The 21,585-nt window shown below is 33.7% G+C and overlaps 1 protein-coding gene across 13 annotated transcripts in view; it reads right to left on the bottom strand.

Moving 5' to 3' along the window:
• The window catches only part of mapk10 (mitogen-activated protein kinase 10), a 60,374-nt gene that overhangs the window by 7,175 nt on the left and 31,614 nt on the right, over positions 1-21,585 (bottom strand). For 7 of the 13 annotated variants that reach the window (XM_042778689.1, XM_042778690.1, XM_042778688.1 and 4 more), the window contains 10 exons: positions 18,891-19,020; positions 18,394-18,452; positions 15,684-15,822; positions 15,338-15,503; positions 13,354-13,425; positions 7,789-7,971; positions 4,168-4,292; positions 2,686-2,709; positions 653-716; positions 128-205 (listed from right to left, as the gene is read on the bottom strand). In XM_042778689.1, the coding sequence (XP_042634623.1) occupies positions 128-205; positions 653-716; positions 2,686-2,709; positions 4,168-4,292; positions 7,789-7,971; positions 13,354-13,425; positions 15,338-15,503; positions 15,684-15,822; positions 18,394-18,452; positions 18,891-19,020 (1,040 nt within the window). Of the gene's footprint in view, positions 1-99; positions 206-652; positions 717-2,685; positions 2,710-4,167; positions 4,293-7,788; positions 7,972-11,623; positions 11,696-13,353; positions 13,426-15,337; positions 15,504-15,683; positions 15,823-18,393; positions 18,453-18,890; positions 19,021-21,585 lie in introns of all 13 variants that reach the window. The other 6 variants (XM_042778695.1, XM_042778696.1, XM_042778691.1 and 3 more) reach the window with 4 other exon arrangements.

Genomic DNA, 21,585 nt, shown 5'->3' with positions numbered 1-21,585 from the left:
TGTTTGAGTCACACGAGATGAGGGGGGACAGGGACAAATGGAGCAGTCACAATGAAAGGGTTTCTCATAAAGAGCTGAAATCACTTTAAATTGACTTACAGAAGCATAGCTTATGCACAGAGAGTACCTGAGGGAGAGGGCTGTCCCTTCACCACACCATTCTTTGTTCTCTCCTCGAAGTTCATCACCTCTTTATAGATGAGCTCTGAGCCAGAGAGACACAGGTGGAGAAAAATAGAGAGATATGAGCACATCTAGATCTCATAAACTTTAGCTAAATTAGCTTAATCGTTTGTGGGGACCATGTGTACAAACCAGTGTTGCTATTGTTAACTTTAATAACTGAAATAACCTAGATGTACATTGTGTTGAACAGCCAATGGTCTCCACAAGGAAGACAACCTGCTAAATATGCTAAATCAAGTTTTATTTAAAATGTAAAAATACAGAAAGGTTCATTTTAGGGCTAGTTTTAGCATCTGACAGAATCATTATCTCAGTTGAAATATCTCAGTAACAATAGAAGTCAATGGAAAGTGGCCACCATGATAGAAAAACTACTGTGAATGATTTACTGCTTGATCTCTTCATCTGTCTGTGGGCCTTGAGTTATGTCATGTCCACATGCAGAGAGCTCCAACTGAAGGCCTACCTTTCCATTCATCAATCGAGTGTTCCCTCTCATCTAGCTGTTTATCATAGATCTGTGGAGGAGGCTGAGACAGAGAGAGAGAGAGAGGAACACATGTAGTCGTTACCCAACATAATCATAAACACTGAGTGTCTTCTGGATAAACATGTCTTAAGCATATTATTGCTTGTCCTTAATCATAAACACAACCCTTCTACCACTAAAAGAAAGAATACAAATACATGCTTTATTATGGAAGCACATTTCTGCCAAGGAATAAAAAAAAAGAAAAAGGTGACGTTTTATCTCACAATTCATGCTTTTTGTTTCTTTAAGAATTGTAAGATATAACTCGCAAGATATAAAAAAAGTCAACAGTGAAATATAAACTCAGAAATTTGAGATATAAACTCGCAATTCTTAGAAAAACTGAGATTTAAACTCAGAATTCTGACTTTTTTGCCCCTTGCAATTCTGAGTTTATATCTTGGATATATATACAACATTCTGGCTTTTTCTATATCACAATTCAGAGTTCATTATCTCAGAATTCTGATTTCATATATCTTTATAAAAAAAAAATTTTCTCAAAAGTCCAAATTGTGAAATACATACTAAGAATTCTGATGGCAAAAAGTGAGAATTGTGAGATTTAAAAAATGGCAATTATGTTTTTTATTCTGTGACGGAAACTGGTTTCCATACTTTATATATCAAGCAGTATATGTAGTTATATTTAGTTTTTAATAATCTCTAAAAATAGCATATCTGCTCCTATAGAGTTACTTATTTGATGTAATCCTTTTCCTTTTGTATAAATCATGTTCAGAAAACAGCACCAAATATGAGGGCCAGACTTGTAATGTTAAACATCTTGGTTAATTACAGTGTTCATATTACAATATAATCAGTAAATTACATTTGCCTGTTAAATTAGACATTGTGAAAATAATAATTTTTATAACTAACAATATTTTCATGTAAAATAACATGGACACTGTAATGTGAAGTGTCACCACCACTTGCACATGCAGCTGACATGTTTAACAGTAAGAACTTAGTAAATAAGGACCAAATACCACCATTAGTACAGAAAAGCAGAGAAAAGTCTGCTGTGTGATTTTGGATGATTTAAGACAGAGACATGAGAAAGACAGGCTGTGTCTCAGGATCTAGTGAGCAGCCTAGTTAGACTGCATTTCTGGGACACATTTGAACAATCAAATCAAACCTCAGCAGCATTTTCGGCATTCAATGTTTCAGACTGAAAACCGGCATCATTTTAGTGCTTGATTCAAATGTCAAAAATGTTGTCTACATAGACAGCTCACTAGGATTTGTGACAAGCCAGAGTCAATTAAAGAGTAAGAAACAGAAAGAGAGAGATTAAATGGCACTGAATGGAGCATTATGGGAAATTGGGGTTCCTTAATGCACAATGAATCTGCAGTATTCATTTGAAGTATATTAGTTTTACTTTATTTTATTTCACAAAGTGCACAGGTGAGTTATTTTAAATGCCTTTTAACTGAGTAAATCTATCTAAAAGTACATAAGCAATTCTATTCGGTGGCATTTTGATAACTGGTTGAAATAAATGATGTCACAAAATTATTTTATTATCATAATAAGAATCAATAACTAGCATTTGACTATAGTTTGGGCTCATATTTGTTTAATTAAACTCATTTAAAACTAAAACCACCAACCGGGAAGGTTTGGTGCTTTAAAAAAGTTCAAACGTCCCCAGAATTCTACTCTATTCTACTCTATTCTATTCTATTCTTTTCATTTCTTTTCTATTCTATTCATTGCCTCTAAATGTTATTTGAATACAGAATTTAAACTCATTGTTCCTTTCATACATTCTAGAGGATTAGTACACAATACAAACACACACAAATGCACACAGATATTCACAGCCTACACACACTGTGCATTTTTCAGGTGCGTTTTTTTTTTGAGTTCTAGACATCAGTGTGTGTTACAAAGAGACGGTGTGTGAGTGATTTGAGATGAGGAGGTTTCCTAAGTGTGGAATGGTCTTTATTTACCATAGATATCGGCTGATTCCTGGCTTCATCAGAGAAAGAGAAACACCAGGGAGAAGGAGAAAAGAATCACACTAATCATAATGATGCTACTGACTTTCAGATTTTCATCATATTAGTATGTTTGTTTCATATTTGGGTCAACAGAAAAGAGCGTTCACATAAAATGACATCTGCTAACATCTATACACATATTTACAGACAATAAATGTGAGCTAGTATTTTGTTACGTGTTGCATAGTAATTTGTGTTCTGTACTCTCTAGAACAAGAAAACCAGACTCATTGCATCTTTGAAACCCCTTTGAAACAGTACAGAGACACACTTTAGACAAGAACAAAAGGGGACGTGTGAATAGATGCCGAGGCAAATGCTTATTGAATGTTTAGAAATCTTCATCAAAGAACAGGACAACTTTCTGTTATTTTTACTCCTTTCTTGTGTCCTCTCAAACTGATGAAGGTCCCCAGAATCAACCACGAACATTTACAAACTAAACAAATGCAATGTAAACCTAAAATGTAAAAGTAAACCTAGCTAATAATCTAAAACTATTGAATGAGGATCTATTAGATCTGCAAAATATAATGTAATACAAATTGCATCTAAGCATCCAAGTCTGATGCTGAAAAAAAAAAAAAAATTAAATAAATAAATAAATAAATAAATAAAAAGATATCAATACATGTATAAATAAATAAATAAATAAATAAATAAATATATATATATATATATATATATATTGAATATATATATATATATATAGTTGCTGCATTAAAAAAAAAGACCTGGCAAATTGTTGTAGTTTGATATTTCAGACTTGGTGCAAATGTATGCAATTGTTAAAAATAATTTTATTCGTGTAACCTAATGTGGTGGGTGGGTTTATATTCGAATAATAAAAAATGCAAAATTTAACACGTGTGAATTAAAAAAAAATAAAAAATACAAACACGTTTAAATATATAAAATATAAATATAATAAATACAATATATAATATTTATATATATATATATATATATATATATATATATATATATATATAAATTAAATATTTCATTGTAAAATCTTTCCATGCATTTTCTTTGTCTTGAAAATTCAATCTTGGTGTGAATAGGCCTTACGCCTGTAATATATCATATTGATTGGTAGCTATTTATGCCGATGTACATTGCATAGCAATATTTTTTTCTTGTGCATATTGTGCAATCAGTTGTGAGTGATGGAGGATATCATGATTGGTCACACTGTTCCAACCATGTAGAAAAGAAGAAGATAAAAAAAGATGAATCAAAATACTGAATTTGGCCAAACTTTAACACAGTAGTCATCAGTATATAAAAGACATGCATGTAGTCAGTCTTTAATTAGCTAGTAGCAGTGTGGACACAACTGAGAGGCTGCTGAATCAGAATAAACAGGTGACAGATGACCGCAGGCACACTAATCGATAGCGCTGAGAGAATTAGAAGAGTTGTACTCACTGCCTCCACCTCGGCCGGGTCGTACCACACGTTGATGTAGGGGTGCTGCAGGGCCTCGTCCACTGATATCCGCTTAGCGGGATCAATGATCAACATCTTAGACAGCAGGTCTCTGGCCTGACTAGCTGTAAAACACATCACAACAAAAGTTTACATCAGCTAAATGGAGGCATTTTACAGAATTGTATCATTTTTATAAAGGCTAATTAAAATGAAAAGAAGTCTCTTCTGTTCACCAAAAATACAGTAAAAATAGTAATATTGTCAAATGTTATTACAATAAGAACGAACATTGTTCTATTTGAATATATTTTAAAATGTAATTTATTTCTGTGATGCAAAGCTGAATTTTCAGCATCATTACTCCAGTCTTCAGTGTTACATGATCTTTCAGAAATCACTCTAATATGCTGATTTGCAGCTCAGGAAACATTATTATTATCAATGTTGAAAACAGTATTTGCTGCTTAATATTTTAAGCAGAAAAAAAAAACCGTTTTTAACATTGATAATAATAAGAACCATTATTAATTGAGCCCTAATAATAATTAATAATTGTTAGTGCAAACATCTCACAAATCAGAAAGCAATCTTCACATTTCCTCCTCTGTTTATTTGCACTTAAAACATCACACTCTCCTGCATGTCTTTCCTCGCGCTCTCACCTTTCCTTCCCTCTCTTCCTCTCCACATCTGTACGCTCTCTGATTCCCTCACTTTCTTGTTCTATAAATATCATAAGGGCATCATCCCATCTCTCCCTTCTCTCTGCCACCGGCTAGACCGCTTCAAAATGGCCGACACCGATTTCTACAGATCTGTACGGCTGACTCTCTCGCTCCCCCTCTCTGCTTTTCAATATCAATTTGTCATTTAAATGTGTTTAATAAACATCACAGAAACTGCACATTTATATTGGCTAAGTGTTTGAAGACTAAGTAAAAATGCTGATCACAAATAGTCAAAAAGTTCCAATTTACAAAAATAGATTAATAATTAATAAATTAACATATAACGATTATTGGGGTTCAAGTGCTTTAAGGCATAAGCACATATGAAAAAAAGATATAAAACGTATTATTTAGCCAACCTGTAACCACAGAAATGAATGATTAAATAAAGCATTTCTGGCAAATTCGATTAATTTACCATAGATATATGATGATTTTTAATGCTTATGACTGTTATAGTGCCACCTGTGGTCAGATTGAAATTAGATTTTTTAAATAATGTCAAATATTTAAAGAACAACTTGACTGACAGCAGTGGTCCTACAGGCAAAGTTGTTCAATATGAGGGGGTTGATCGCATGACAGGAAGATCTAGTGTATGCATGAATATATGAACATTTTCTGCAATCTGTGGTCATTTACCATAGAAATATAGTATTTTTGAAGCCTTTTTAACTGTTATAGTGCCACCTATGGGCCGATCTCCATAAAACTTTGCATGCTTGTTTAGAATCACCTGTCGCATGTGCTCACTTAGTTTCGTGAAATTTTGAGTTTTAGTTTAGGGTTTATAGGCTTTTGGGTATATTTGGCCACACACCTTTTTTGAATAACCCCATTATAGCTACCTAAAGGGTAAAATTCAACATTATTTTGATAATTATTGACCTATAGAGTCCAGAGAATTGTACTGCAGTTGTGTTTTCGAGCTTAAGTGAAAAACCTAGGACTAGTTCACAAAAGTAGATTTTTTTGACATATTCTCAATTATGATTGGATTGACAGCAGTGGTTCTAAAGGCAAATTTGTTAGGAATGAGAAGGTCTATCAGATGATACGAATATTGTGTGTATGTGTGAAAAACCACGCAATATACAATCATTTACGCCCTTGAAAAATGTGATATCGGTTTGGTCTGCCTGATCAGTTTTACATGGAGATTGCTGATCCTTGGCCATTCTAATAACAATAGGGTTTCAGTGATATGCGCTTGAACTCCTAAAAAATGACATGAAATAAAATGACAAATAAAATAAAAAATTTAAATAAAATAACAAAATGGAACTCAAACACAAAATTAAATCACAAAGTCAAAAATCACATAAAATGACATTAAACAAAATGGAAAAATTAAATTAAGTAATTAATACAATTAAAACTGGAACACAAACTGAAATAACGAATAGTCAAAAAATTTAAATGCACAAAAATTTATTGAAATAAAATAACATTAAATTATAAAATGACAAATTAACTGAAATTAAAACAAATGCAAACTGAAAGCATAATATGATATAATATAATATAATAATATCGTGTGGCTCTTGGTTTTGGTTTTTGGTCTGGACCATTGCACTGCCCATTTTGGATGTTTTGCTTATCTCACACACCCAGAACAGTTCATGGAGCCTCAGCTGCAGGCTGATGAGTGGAATTAGCAAGTCATCAAAAATGTGCAGTGCAATGGTGTACAAGGGCTGAAACTGAGAAGCACATGTGGTGCTCCGTCTCCTCCAGCACACTGTGTCAGACAAAGCCTTAAGCTGCTGTACCTGATGGCAGTGGTCCAGCTTCACAATCACACTCATATTCGTCATATCTCACCCAGCCAATTTACAGTCACACCGACACCACAGAGTCTAATCAGCACTGCCTTAAATCCCTCTTTGTTTCCCAAACACACAGAACATTCAGCATCTGCCTGTGATGTCTGTTCACTGAGAATAAACTCCACCACGCAATTTTCACATCAAAAGCTTATGATTCTCCTCCGCTTTCCCCTGAAGAACGACTACAGCTCTGAGCACAATTTATGAAATGTCTCTAAATTTTTGCAAATGGGAAGGAAATTGCTGCCTGATTCATGCAGGCAGACCATGAAAATAACAAAGAGAGATCAAACTGAAATTATTAGTGTTCACCTGTGATATTTTTTTTTTAAATGATCCTAGTAGTATTTTATAGTGAATCTTACAAATGGCTTATAATTAAAATAATACATATTTTTTTCAAATTAAAATATCTTTTTAATATTACAGTAGGTTACTAAGAATGAAGGAAATCATCAAAATAAGCTTTGTTGTTTTTACACAAAATATATTAGTATATAAAATGTTACAATATATTACTTTATATTTATTTATATTAAATTATAATATTTATTTAAACTGTATTAACAAAAGAGGAAATTCTAATGATCATAAAATAGGCTTCAATATATTAAAATTATCTACATAAAAAAATAATGTATTTATTTACATATTATTATTTTTTTTCTATTTTTTAAATTTTCATTGTATTAATTTTTATTTATTTTGCTAAAATTTGTCATAAAATTAGGCTTTGTTTTCTTTACACAAAATATATTAATATATAAAAAGTAACTTTAATATATTACATTTATCTACACAAAATATTTATGTATTTATTTACATTTTAGTTTGATTTTTGACTGAGAATGGAGAAAATTCTAGTGTTCATAAAACTAGGCTTTTACACATTTTATTTTATTTTTTATTTTAAGGATTAAATACAAGAGTATTTCAAGAGTTTTCCATGAGATTCAACCTCAAAATCAAGCTACACACACAAAATATTGTGACAATACTTGACAAATGTTTGTTTGCCAAATAACACACTCACAACTAAATGTACACAAACTCTCGCTTACCTTTGAGTTTGTTGTGCTCCGAGTCTGCAGGGAAGAGGCAATCAGGGAAGAGTTTGGGGAAGGTCAGGCCGGCGTATTTTGGCCTGTTCTCCACGTAGTTACGCACTGTTGGCTGCAATTTCTTCATGAACTCAGGAGAGGGCGTGCCAAGCTGCTCTATAACCTTATTCCATTGGTCAATGTCTGAATGTGGGTGGAGTCATGGAAAAAACATCTACATACGGCCCTTAGGCTGGCTGTTTATGCATTATACAAAGTACGATATTTCACTTTTTCATACATAATGTGAAATAAAGTTTGATTAAACGTCCACTCCAGGATAACAGAGCTAAATCAGTAAAGGTTAAAACACTCAGAGGGGTCCTAATTAGGCCCGGAGTGGGAAAAAGCCTGAATTTGTTGTCTGATTAAATAGAAAGAAACCAAATCAGTACATAGATAATGATAGTGATAATACTTGAGTTAAACCATCAGCTGAGTCATTACAATCAAGAGAATCCCAATTAAGATCAAGTATTACCCTGTATTCCAATATTAACCAGTTTACAACACTCATTTTCATTATGTGTTTGCATTCTGGGATAGGACTCTCAATGAAATCTTGTAAGAGTTTATTTCGAAGGCAAAAAACATAAAGCACAAAATAATAATAATAATAATAATAATAATAATAATAATAAACTAAAAAATCTAAATAGTTTCAGGAAACTAACGTTTACATTAAGAGCCACTATTTGCCCATTGGAACTGATTTTCAGGGGTATTATTTAACTTTTATGATTGTAACCATTTAAAATATATTCTGTATAAGCATTTTATGTCAAATACTTTGATATAATCCATTTATTAACACAAACTCTCAATAATTAGATTGAAAATGTATTTATTACCTTTTATCCATAAAATTAAATCAACAAAAACAGGAACTGTTTGGCTCACAGGGACCAAAGAGTTATTAGTTTAGAGTCCAAGCTATTATTTTTTAACAATTCACATGCATTCTTAATTGGCTATTGCTGCATACAAACAATCTGGCAAAACAAACAATGCTTCCTCGTCCTCGGTGAGTAAGGATGTGATATTCACACCAAATGTTTTTGTTAAGCGTCGCTGACTGCTGCAAGTGTTTCCAGAGACTGCAGACATGCTCATACAAACAAACAATTACCAGACTCTAGACAGTATAAACAAGATCAGATATGGACATACAGATGACTGACCATGCTTTAAAATATTTATCATCTTACGCTTGAGGAGTGAGCATCTGAGTCTTTGATGACATAATGGCCCACAATCCATTCTAATCAGATTGTCTGACTTACTATTATTACTTTCTACTATTTAAATATTAAAGATGTTAATTATTTATTTTTTGATTACAATACGAGTCAAAAGTTTGAAATAATTAAGATTTATAACTATAATTAAGATTAGACTCAGTCATTAGACTCAAAAATACAGTAAAAGCATTAATATTTACTGTTAATATCACAGTAAAGGCTAATTATAATTATCAATAGTTATAAAATGATACTACAACTTTTGCATTTGATGGAATATATATATATATATATATATATATATATATATATATATACACATATATATATATATATATATATATATATATATATATATATATATATATATATATATATATATATATATATATATATATATATATATAGAATTTAACGTAGGAACGTAGAGAATTTTATGTAGCATTTTTATTTGAAAGAAGTCTCTGTTGCGCACCAAGGCTGAATTTATTTGATCAAAAATACAGTAAATAGCAATATTGTGAAATATTACATATTTAAAAGAACATTGTTCTATTTGAATATATTTTAAAAAGCAATTTATTCCTGTGATGTAAAGCTGAATTTTCAGCACCATTACTCCAGTTTTCAGTGTCAAGTGATCCTTCAGAAATCATTTGAATATGCTGATTTGTTGCCCAGTTATTATTGGTGAAATTATTAATAATGTTTTTTTTTTTTTTTTTTTGTATTATCAATGTTGAAAACAGTTTTTGCTGCTTAATATTTTTGTGAAAACTGTAATATACTTCCTCCCCCAAGATTCTTTGAGGAAAACAAAAATTTCAGTGAACAGCATTTAGAAGAAATTCTATAGAAACAGAAATTTTCTAACTTTATAAATGTACTATGATTTAATTTAATGTATAATTTACTGTTACTTTTGATCATTTGAATATGTCCGTACTGAATAAAAGTATTAATCTTAAAAAAAAAAAAAAAAAAAAAAAAAAAAACTGAATAAAAGTATTGTTTTGTAGTGTATCACGATTTCCACAAAAATATTAAACAGGGCAACTGTATTCCATACTGATACTAATACAAAATATTTCTTGAGCAACAAATCAGAATATTAGAATGATTTCTGAAGGATCATGTGATACTGAAGACTGGAGTAATAATGCTGAAAATTCAGCTTTACATCACAGGAATAAATTACAGAAAACAGCTATTTCAACTTGTAATAATATTTCACATTATTACAGTTTTTACTGTATTTTCATTCAATAAATGCAGCCTTGGTGAGCATAAGACATGCTCTTTCAAAAACATTGAAAAATCTTAGGCGGTAGAGTATATAAACATTGAATAAGTCTGTTATCCACCAGATCAAACATGTCTTAATAAATCTGAACTGCACTCTTGTTTATGAAATGACATTTCTCTCGGCAATCTCCTCATTGGTGTCATTATCCCTCAAGTGTAGCGGTGGGAAATGAGGGCAGCTAGAGCAGGAACGAGAGTGGAAAGAGAGAGAGACTGCTGGCATTCAGCGCTCTTGATTATTGGGTTTAAGGGAATGGTTTACAGCATCTAGGTCTGAGCCGACCAGAGTGAATGGATCCTGAAGACGTCTCTATGGGTGCCTAGCAACAGAGGGGGGAAACTGATGTTGTCATGGTAGCCTATTAAGCCCTGGGGAGTCACATGACTGCTTTTGCTTCCCAGGCTTCCCATTATTCCCACAAAGGGGGGTCCTGGTTCAAAAGGCCCGGGGCAGCCAGGACCACATTACATCATCCTGTAGGAACGGCCCACCGTCTCCCACCCAAAACACAAAGCCCGGCCCGCATCTCTCTCCCTCTAGCTTGCCATCACACGTTTAAGAAAGCCAAACAGACAATAATGGCTGCCTGGCGGCTTTCATTCTACAGATACCTTCCAAAATCAGGTTAAATGGTGATTCAAAAAAAAAAAAAAAGTTTCTATCATATTCCTGTGTTCAAGGAGTTTTCAAGAATTTAATAATATTTGCTGTTGTATCTAATATACTTTATATCTGGTTTCGGTTTGCTTTTTTTTGCTTTTTAAGAAATTATTCAGTTATGATTTATTAAACTGATCAAAAGGGACAGTTGTGAAATTTATCATGTTTAAAAAAAAGTCTATTTCAAATAAATGCTGATCTTCTGAAATAAAATACTTTCTATAAAATTTATATTTTTTATAAAATTAATATTAATATATATATATATATATATATATATATATATATATATATATATATATATATATATATATATATGTAGAACATAATATCATATTTGACAAGCAAAATAAGATTTTTATTTCACTTATTATTATTGTTATTATTATTATTATTTTACTTCAGTTGTTTTTACTGTATTTTTTGTCAAATAATTCAGCATAAGATACAAACACATACAAAAAATCTTACCAGACCAAACTTTTGAACAGTAGTGTATATAAATATAAAATATTAGGTCATATTTGGCAAGTACAGTATGAATGGAGACAGCAGTGAGGAGTGGAGAACAGACAGACGGGAAGGATACGATCTGTCCCTGGAAACAGCACTGTTCCTCTTATAACTTCCCCAAAGATACAGCCTACAGACCACATGTCCACTACAGCACACACAACACAACACACTTGCAACATACAATCAGACACTCAATACACCACATAAAACCACACATGCAGTGCATATTTCAGTATGGTTAGCTGAATTAGAACACTACAAAAGCAACTCAGATGCTTGATTCAATTGATTCCAATGGAGTTTGTCATTAGCACGTTGCTAAGCTAACTGCCTGGATTCATGTTTTCACAAAACTGGCTGCAGTGCAGTCTAGAATATCCTTTGCAAACATACAAACCTGCCATTTAAATTTGCAAAAAAATAAATAAAAAAGGTATAAGACACTTTTCTAAGATGCTTTGCTGTCTACATTTGGAACAGCCTTTCGCTTAAGATGATTTAAAATGCTATCTAGGCAGGCAGCTGAACAGATTTATAAAGAGTACAGATTCTCCATCAATGACTCCATTTCGTTCAAAATATCGCTTATGAACTCACTCTGGCAGAGAGAGATAACACAATCCTTCATATTCCACTATTAAGTATGGTAATTTATTATTAAATAAGGAGATCAGAGCGGCCTATGTTAAAAATCTAAAAGAGGTTAGCAGAATGTTATAAAATGAAAAAAGCAAGGGCAAACATTTGCCAAAGCCAAAAGCCTTCGTGCATATCAGGTGCAAAGTTAAATGCAACCAAAGTGAAGATGTTAAATAGGTTTAATGTTTCAGGCTTTGGTAAATTACACCCTATAGATGTTTACTATGTAAAACGAAACAGCACACCAAAGAAGTTCATTCAAGCATGTGTTAATGAGTTTTTTAAAAACACCCAAATAAGCCAAGCTTGGTCTACTGGATCGATACCTTAATTGCAGTTTGGAGAGCAGAAAACAAGCACTGCTCCCCTACTAACTTTACTATAACTACAATTTAACTCTCTAGGATTCATCACCATCACAGAACACTCCAAAACAGCAGCTGAAAGCAAAATCACTAAATACATGAATAAAGTTAACTTAACGAGTGACTGGAGAGGGAGATCATTATTTTACTAGTTCCACTGTCTCTAAATGCCAATTAAGCAAGAACCGCTTCCCATTAAGGGTGAATGACTTCAGTGCGCTGAGGAGAGGTGCCTCCACATCGGTCTCAAAAACACATCAGACAACAATCACACAGCATCCTAATGAACAAAATCTTAAATATTCATAGAGGACTGAAGGAAATGAGGGAAGGTATGAGTGTTAAAAAGTCAGAAAAAGACACTCAAACAGCATTTGGTTCTTAGCTGAACCAAAAATACTAAAACCTGAGCAAAACCTCCAGGTTAGGAAAACTACAGACTTAGTCGATTAGTTATGCCTGAACAGATGAACACTGGTCCAGTCAGGTTGAGTCTCATATGAAAACCATTAAAAAAAGTACTCATAAAATTACTTATAAATGTATGTGTGTATATACAGTGTTTACGTGTGTGTGTGTGTGTGGGGTGTGTGTGTATATATAATTGTGTGTGTACTGAAAGATTCTTTCTTTTCTTTCAGTCTAATTTGAGACAAAAATATAGCACTATGCAGTTTAGGTATTATTAAGAATTAAACAGATTCATTTTGCCTGATAAAACTGAGGTTTTAATTAATTGATGCTACTTTCTTATTGGATAATTAAATCAAGCCAGTTTGGACCCATTCATGAAGGATACAATCCCTGCCGGGAAATAGGATTTTGTGGCGCACCATTTCTCCCATGATGCAACCAACTGACCAAATATCCACTGCAGGCACAGAAGCAGGAAAAAGAGTGAAGGAAAGAAACAGAGAGGTTAGCGTTAGCACAAACAGTTATCAGCGATGGACAGAGAAAGACCTACATGAACTGTATCACTCTGGCTAATTATATGTGCGGTATCTGCCACACATGTAATTAGTGAGTAATTTGAGTTTTCAAGCAGTGAAATGTGTTAGTATTTCATTCAATTAACAGCAGCTTAGCAAGAAATCTAAGTACTGAACTAATTTTCCCAACCTCAAACATGAAAACTTAGTAACAATAACTTTTTTTCCAAATAGTCTGCTAATTTTGACACATTTGCAGCGTAAACTATACATATATGTTGTCATTTAACACAATTTTCCTTCATGTATTTCTGTATTTTTTTCTTTTTTAAAATAGCAAAAAAAAAATCTGCAAACCCACAGCTAAACGATGTTCAGAATAGCATACTACTCTTACTAATTTCTGAAGTATATAGCATGCGTACTGTGACTAGTATGTAAATGTTGACCAAATATATCTTTCTTGACTCATTATTATATTGTTCTGTGATAATGTAAAACATTTTTAATTGGATTAAAAAAAAGGCAAAATAACCAGTTAATATCAAAAACACGCTGAATTAACTATGGAATGTAGCAAGGTCATGTGACCACAATATAACATGCTACCAGTTGAAATCTTTTTGCATAAATCATAATGCTGCACTTAACTAATAATATACTAAAATAGTTTGCAGACATAAGGCCCTATCATACACCCAGCGCAATGTGGCGCAAGGCATGACGCAAGCGTTTTTGCTAGTTTCAGCCCGACGCAGTTCTCATTTTCCCGTCCTGTGCCGTGTTCTTTAAATAGCAAATCCATTTGCAAACATTTGTGCGCCCATGGACGTGCTGGTCTAAAAAAGAGGTGCGTTCTTGCGCATTGTTGGCGCTTTGCTATTTTGAGAAACTGAAAATAGACTGCGCCATAGACCAGCTCAAACCTGGTCTAAAGTCTGGCGCAATATTTTTTCTTTGTTATTTAAAAAGCGCGTTAGTAATATGCACCTATAGGCGCATACACTTTGCTTATTACACACACAGGGATGCGCAGCACACAAACATTTTAAAAAATGAAAAATTACATTCCGCCTCGTATATAGCGAACACGCCATGGTGTGAGCGCAACTGGCTTTTAAAGGGGATGGGAGATGAGACTATGAATGGTTTTGCACGTTACGCCCAAAAAACACCCATTACTCTTTAAGATATTTGGGAAGAATAGTTTAGACCCGTTTATAAACTTGAATAAGTTGGTTAAGGTGGGTTCTGAAACGCCCTGCGCCGTTCGCTTTACACCATGCGCTTAGATCGTTAAAATAGGGTCCATAGACTAAAGGCCGCAGAACTCTAATTTTGATTTCTCTGGTTTTGTTTTAACTGGGTTTTTGAATAAAGACTTTTAGAATATATACTTATACAATATATAATGTAGTAAGGTCATGTGACCACAACATATAATGCATGCTAGAAAGATTGTACGTAAGAGCTGAATGCCCATAAATGTCACCACATTTTTTTATTTACAATTAAATCTATCAAAGTTTTATGTATAAAAATCCATAGTATTGTGCAGTTACATATTGTAGAAGTAGAGATAAGAAATCTTGATGAATGTTTTGTCGAAATGGTACAGTACATTGCCATCTTGATCTGACCAAACTGAACTGAATGCACCTTCCGTCGTAATTACGACTTCCCAATTCATAAATACAAACTTCCTAGGAGGACACCGATAGCATACTACTAGTTGCATAAAACATATTGCACAAAACTCCATCTTTGATTTCACAGGGTCTATAAAACCCAAGATAATATTTTTATTTAAAAGTGTTGGTCAATCTGCATGCAGCCCCGTGATTGGTTTACCGTTTTCCTTGTAGCCCATGCCCAGGATGACCTCCGGGGCCCTGTAGTACCGCGTCACCACGTAGGGCGTCATCATAAAGCTAGTGCCAGCAGTTCTCGCCAACCCAAAGTCCAAGATCTTCAGCGTACAGTCAGATTTCACCACAATATTGCTAGGTTTCAGATCCTTAAAGGAAAATATGGGTCAAGGCTAGAAGATGATACGAGTTTTGTTAGGAGTTCACCTTTTATTGATTATTTAAATGAATCAAATTGATTATTCCAAATAGGTATGAATTTTGGTTCACCCTAAAATAAAATCCTGTCATCATTTATTGATCCTGGTGTGTGTATCCATGTCTCTCACCCTGTGGATGATGCCGGCTGAGTGCAGGTGTTTGATTCCACACAACATCTGGTACAGCAGGTAGGACATCCTCTCGTGGTCCAATTCCATCTGAATCACCTGGCAAAGGTTTGCGTCCATCAGCTCCATGACCAGGTAACTGGAGAAAGGGAAAAAGGATGGAAGAAAATGGGAATTTCTCAAGTCTGGACAACAGCAACAACGACTGTCCCTGTGATTCTGTCATATTACATTGGCATGGCTTCATTCATTCTTTCTTAATGCACAAAAGAGGCCACTGTGGATCGATGTGGATCTTTACAGCCTCTTATGCAGAGAAAATTATTAATATATATATTACTTTTTAATAGTATTGAGTATAATTATAAGCAAAAAAAAAAAATTGTAATATGGCAAACTGTCTAGTTTCAGATTTTGTTTTAAAATTTGGCTGACCACAGCTCAGAAGCTAATTTGCTGATTTCTAGTAATTCAGTCCACATGAACTCATGTCCCATCCATCCAAACACCTAGCAGACATTTCATATTCAACATATTGATCCTGCTCTAGATTAAGTCCACACAGCATGCAAAATAAATTAAAGCATGGGCGGCACGAGATGTAAGTGTCAGGGACCAACCAGAGAGCGGGAGCATAACTGACTGCAGGTGATCTATCATTCTCACTCTGCTACATCACAGCGCTCGTATCGGGAGCCTGCATAAGCTCAACACCACAGGGCATGCTGTAATTAACCTGAAATATCATAAATCACCTTACTGTACTATGCATTGTTTTTAGCAAATGTCTATACATGTACTGCTTTTAATACATCAAAAACATTTACATTATTAATAATGTTTATTCAAATGCAAGCACTTTCAGCAATAAATGTCCCTTTCAATTACTGATAATATATTTCTTTCCTTAGGTTTGCTTGTATATATATATATATATATATATATATATATATATATATATATATATACATATATTTATTTATTTCAGTAATTCAACTCAAATTGTGAAACTCGTGTATTAAATAAATTCATTGCACACAGACTGAAGTAGTTTAAGTCTTTTGTTCTTTTAATTGTGATGATTTTGGGTCACATTTAACAAAAACCCACCAATTCACTATCTCAACAAATTAGAATATGATGACATGCCAATCGGCTAATCAACTCTAAACACCTTCAAAATGGACTCTCAGTTTGGATCACTAGGCTACACAATAATGGGGAAGACTGCTGATCTGACAGTTGTCCAGAAGACAATCACTGACACCCTTCACAAGGAGGGTAAGACACAAACATTCATTGCCAAAGAAGCTGACTGTTCACAGAGTGCTGTATCCAAGCATGTTGACAGAAAGTTGAGTGGAAGGAAAAAGTTTGGAAGAAAAAGATGCACAACCAACCGAGAGAAACGCAGCCTTATGAGGATTGTCAAGCAAAATCAATTCAATAGTTTGAGTGAACTTCACAAGGAATGGACTGAGGCTGGGGTCAAGGGCCACCACACACAGACATGTCAAGGAATTTGGCTACAGTTGTCGTATTCCTCTTGTTAAGCCACTCCTGAACCACAGACAACGTCAGAGGCGTCTTACCTGGGCTAAGCAGAAGAAATCTGGACTGTTGCCCAGTGGTCCAAAGTTCTCTTTTCAGATGAGAGCAAGTTTTGTATTTCATTTGGAAACCAAGGTCCTAGAGTCTGGAGGAAGGGTGGAGAAGCTCATAGCCCAAGTTGCTTGAAGTCCAGTGTTAAGTTTCCACAGTCTGCGATGATTTGGGGTGCAGTGTCATCTGCTGATGTTGGTCCATTGTGTTTTTTGAAAAACAAAGTCACTGCACCCGTTTACCAAGAAATTTTGGAGCACTTCATGCTTCCTTCTGCTGACCAGCTTTTTGAAGATGCTGATTTCATTTTACAGCAGGATTTGGCACCTGCCCACACTGCCAATTGCACCAAAAGTTGGTTAAATGACCATGGTGTTGGTGTGCTTGACTGGCCAGCAAACTCACCAGACCTGAACCCCAGAGAATCTATGGGGTATTGTCAAGAGGAAAATGAGAAACAAGAGACCAAAAAATGCAGATGAGCTGAAGGCCACTGTCAAAGAAACCTGGGCTTCCATACCACCTCAGAAGTGCCACAAACTGATCACCTCCATGCCACGCCAATTGAGGCAGTAATTAAAGCAAAAGGAGCCCCTACCAAGTATTGAGTACATGTACAGTAAATGAACATACTTTCCAGAAGGCCAACAGTTCACTAAAAATGTTTTTTTTTTTTTATGAAGTATTCTAATTTGTTGAGATAGTGAATTGGTGGGTTTTTGTTAAATATGAGCCAAAATCATCACAATTAAAAAAAACAAAGACTTAAACTACTTCAGTGTGTGTGCACTGAATTTATTTAATATACAAGTTTCACAATTTGAGTTGAATTACTGAAATAAATGTACTTTTCCACGTCATTCTAATTTATTGAGAAGCACCTGTGTGTGTGTGTATATATATATATATATATATATATATATATATACATATACTGTACAGTGACAGGTGTGCTTAAAATATGGCTTATCCAAACAGACTTCAGAACCAGAACAGTTTCATGATTGCTGTTTTAACACTAGCTGTAAACGGTTTACATTCAGAAGTTTTATATGATACTGTATAATCAGATGACTTCATGTCTGGAAAATCTCCAAATGTTACTTACACATCTTGGAATTCCTCTAAAGACTTCTGTGGTGTGAAGACATTTAATAAGCTGATGATCTGGAGGAGAAATTAAGAGAAAAACTTTAGTAAGTCGTGAAGTTATACTATAATGCTATAATTAATATAATTAGATTAATTATTAAAGGAATAGTTTTAAACTTAAAAAGTATAGAAATACATACATAAAAATATAAAATATGTAAACAAGTATTTATTTTTTATTTCAGTGTAATTATTTACTTAACTAAAAACATAAACTTTTGTCACTTGGAATAAAATGAACTTTAAATTAAATAAAAAGTAAAAATATATATATATATAAAACAGCAGGAACTATGTTTGACACCCCTGCTCTAGAACATAGATGCATATTAAATAGGCCTGAAGATACTTTTTTTTAGCTATTAAAGTTAAAGAGTTATTATTCCCTAATATCACAAAATATTTACCATCTAGTGGGACAACAGGTGAGAGATATTGAGATCTGGCACTCACGTTTTTGTGATTGACACATTTCATAAGCACCAGCTCCCTGTATGCTCTCTTAGCATGAGTCTGGTTCTGAAAAGGTCTGCTGAGTTTCTTAATGGCCACATTTCTGTCCAGGACGGCATCATATCCAGCACTGTCAGAGAGAGAGAGAGAGAGCAATATTAATTTGTGGGAAAATGATGAGTTAGTGAGGAGAATGAAAATCATTTAAATGTTTAAATCACATTCAGAGTGAAATTCAACACATATCACCATACAACCATTGGGCAAAAAGTGATTTTGTAGACACAAATAGTTTTTGTTTATTTTTTTCAATTTGCAGCTCATTAAAATTTCTATTATTTAAAATGATGAAGGCCATAAAATAAAGTAGATTTGCATTTGTTTTTACAAAGAAATAGTATTGTCTGCAGTGAATAAAAAAATAAACAAATAAATGGTGTTTTAGTTTTAGGGCAACACCTTGTTTTCAGTTGGATGTTTTTGAACTGCTTTTGCTAAATGTTTGGAATTGATGCTGAAACAATTTTCATTCAGAAATTGCTTGTTAATTTCACAATTAATTTAAAAAGAATGGCAGGTACCAAATTGAATTAAATGTAAAATTGAGACTGAAATAGTATTTTCTTGTCAAACATACTCCAATAAACCCTGTTTTATTTACAACTATCTTTTTTACAGTGTAGATATAAGAAAGAAAAAGCCAATCCTAATTCAATATGCAAATAAATGAAAGACAAATCACAATTTAGAGTGCAAATATATATTCTCCAATCTTGCAATATGAGCAAAGGGTTAAACTTGGAGTTGCTCCCTCTCCTACTCTGTCTCCCTCACCACCCAGGAAAACCATGCTCATTAACTATACAAGAGCCGCAGCACTCCATGGGAAAATACAGGATTAGAGAGGGCCGAGGCAGATGTGGCTTCAATCCCAAAGCACTGCAGAAAACAAGGTAGCCAATGGCTCATTGTGATATAACACATTAATGTTTTCTGATAAAAGGAAGGCTGATATTAATTGTATTTAAGGGGTTAAGTTAAAAAAATTAAATGATTCACAATTCAATTTCACAAACAAAATGATCCCTGCAATCAACCATTATACCTGAAGGCCAAAGGGAGGCAATAAATATTTTTTTATAATAAATTAGCCACAAAAAAGCATTAATGTATCACAGTGGGTGGTACCCGTCTCAGTTGTTTCCTATCTTTTACGTTGAGGATTATGGGAAATTAAAACCAGACTGGCATAAAGTTCCGGCACCTGGGTTTTGTTCGAAAGTATGACAGGAATGTGTCAAAATAATATATATAAAATCTTTTAGCACCTTAAATGCATTTATCAATAATATTACCAAATATTATTATAATATTTACCTTTAAATATAAAGAAAATTATATATTTAAAACACACAAACACAAAGACACAAAATATATTTCCACTCAGTGTGGTAAAATTACAGTATATTCCAGGTTAATAACTGCATTACTTTCACAGTGGGTCTTCTCTTGTATCTAACCGCACTCTCAGAAATTTCTTGTAAACGAACAGCATCATACTGTGTTTCTACAGTGCATATGCACTATGAAGGCACCCAGCATGCAATGCAACATGAATAGATCATGCTCAAATAAAATCATAATGTTCATGCTAAGAATAGTTCAACTAACCTAACATACTTCATATTCTAGCTTGACATCATTTTGACAAATGTTTTCATTTGTCACACTTCTGACATGACTAGATCAGAAATTTGAATATGAAAATACAAGGTCCAAGATTTAAACAAATACTAAACACTGATCACCATTATAGTGACTACAAAACAATTACAGTAGTAAACGTCTGAATTTCTCACAGTGGCACAGTTATGGACAACTTTATATTGTGAGTTCACAGTAAAACAACAGCAGTAAATTACTGTCATCTTAGCATCATTCTGCTGTTCATTCACAGTCATTTGTAAGAAAATGACCCAGCATGCATTGATTTCACAATCAATTTCTGACTACAGTAATTTATTGTACGATAATACTCTTTAATCCTGTAAATTCCTGGCTTTTTTTTACAGTGGCGTTAAAGCAGCAGTAGAACCGTTGGTCAAAAGCACTATATTTTTACGACTGGACCAGGAACAAGAAGAGCTACCAGAGGCCATTGTGTTCTGAAAGCTGCTGAGGTTTACGACTGAATAGCTTCCACCCATAAGGCTGCACTGAAAAAGTCTGCTCTTTAACCACGTTGAGATGCACTGGTAAAGTTTAAAGTGTCATTGTTAAAAACAAAAACAAAATAAAAATAAAAACAAACATGACTCACACAGGACCAGGAAATGTAATGATTGAAAAATTAATTCCTCCTGCAGCACCCCATGGAGCCACAGACAGAAAGCCCAACTGAAAAGTTGAAAGTGTGCCATGTTCTCCAGTCAGAACTGACCTTCACTTTTTTAATCTCCAATAAAAACCTATTTAAATGCCTTCTGGGTGGATAAAACGTGAGGGTCTGTGTGTGATTGGGCACTTGTCTGTTCAATGCAACCGTTTTTAAAACCACAACTCAACAGTCAAAGCTGCATGTTTAACTCTGAATAAAAGTCTGAAATTAAGAACTCAAAGGTCCATATGGATCTCTTATTCACCTATGGATTATTTGAGCAGACAGTCAGAGCTGTAGAGTTGGTTATACAGCAGA

Source organism: Cyprinus carpio, chromosome A21 (genome assembly GCF_018340385.1).
Source record: "Cyprinus carpio isolate SPL01 chromosome A21, ASM1834038v1, whole genome shotgun sequence".
NCBI classification, from domain to species: Eukaryota; Metazoa; Chordata; class Actinopteri; order Cypriniformes; family Cyprinidae; genus Cyprinus; species Cyprinus carpio.
The sequence above is the reverse complement of the archived record's forward strand: the minus strand, read 5'-3'. Positions and strand labels throughout refer to the sequence as shown.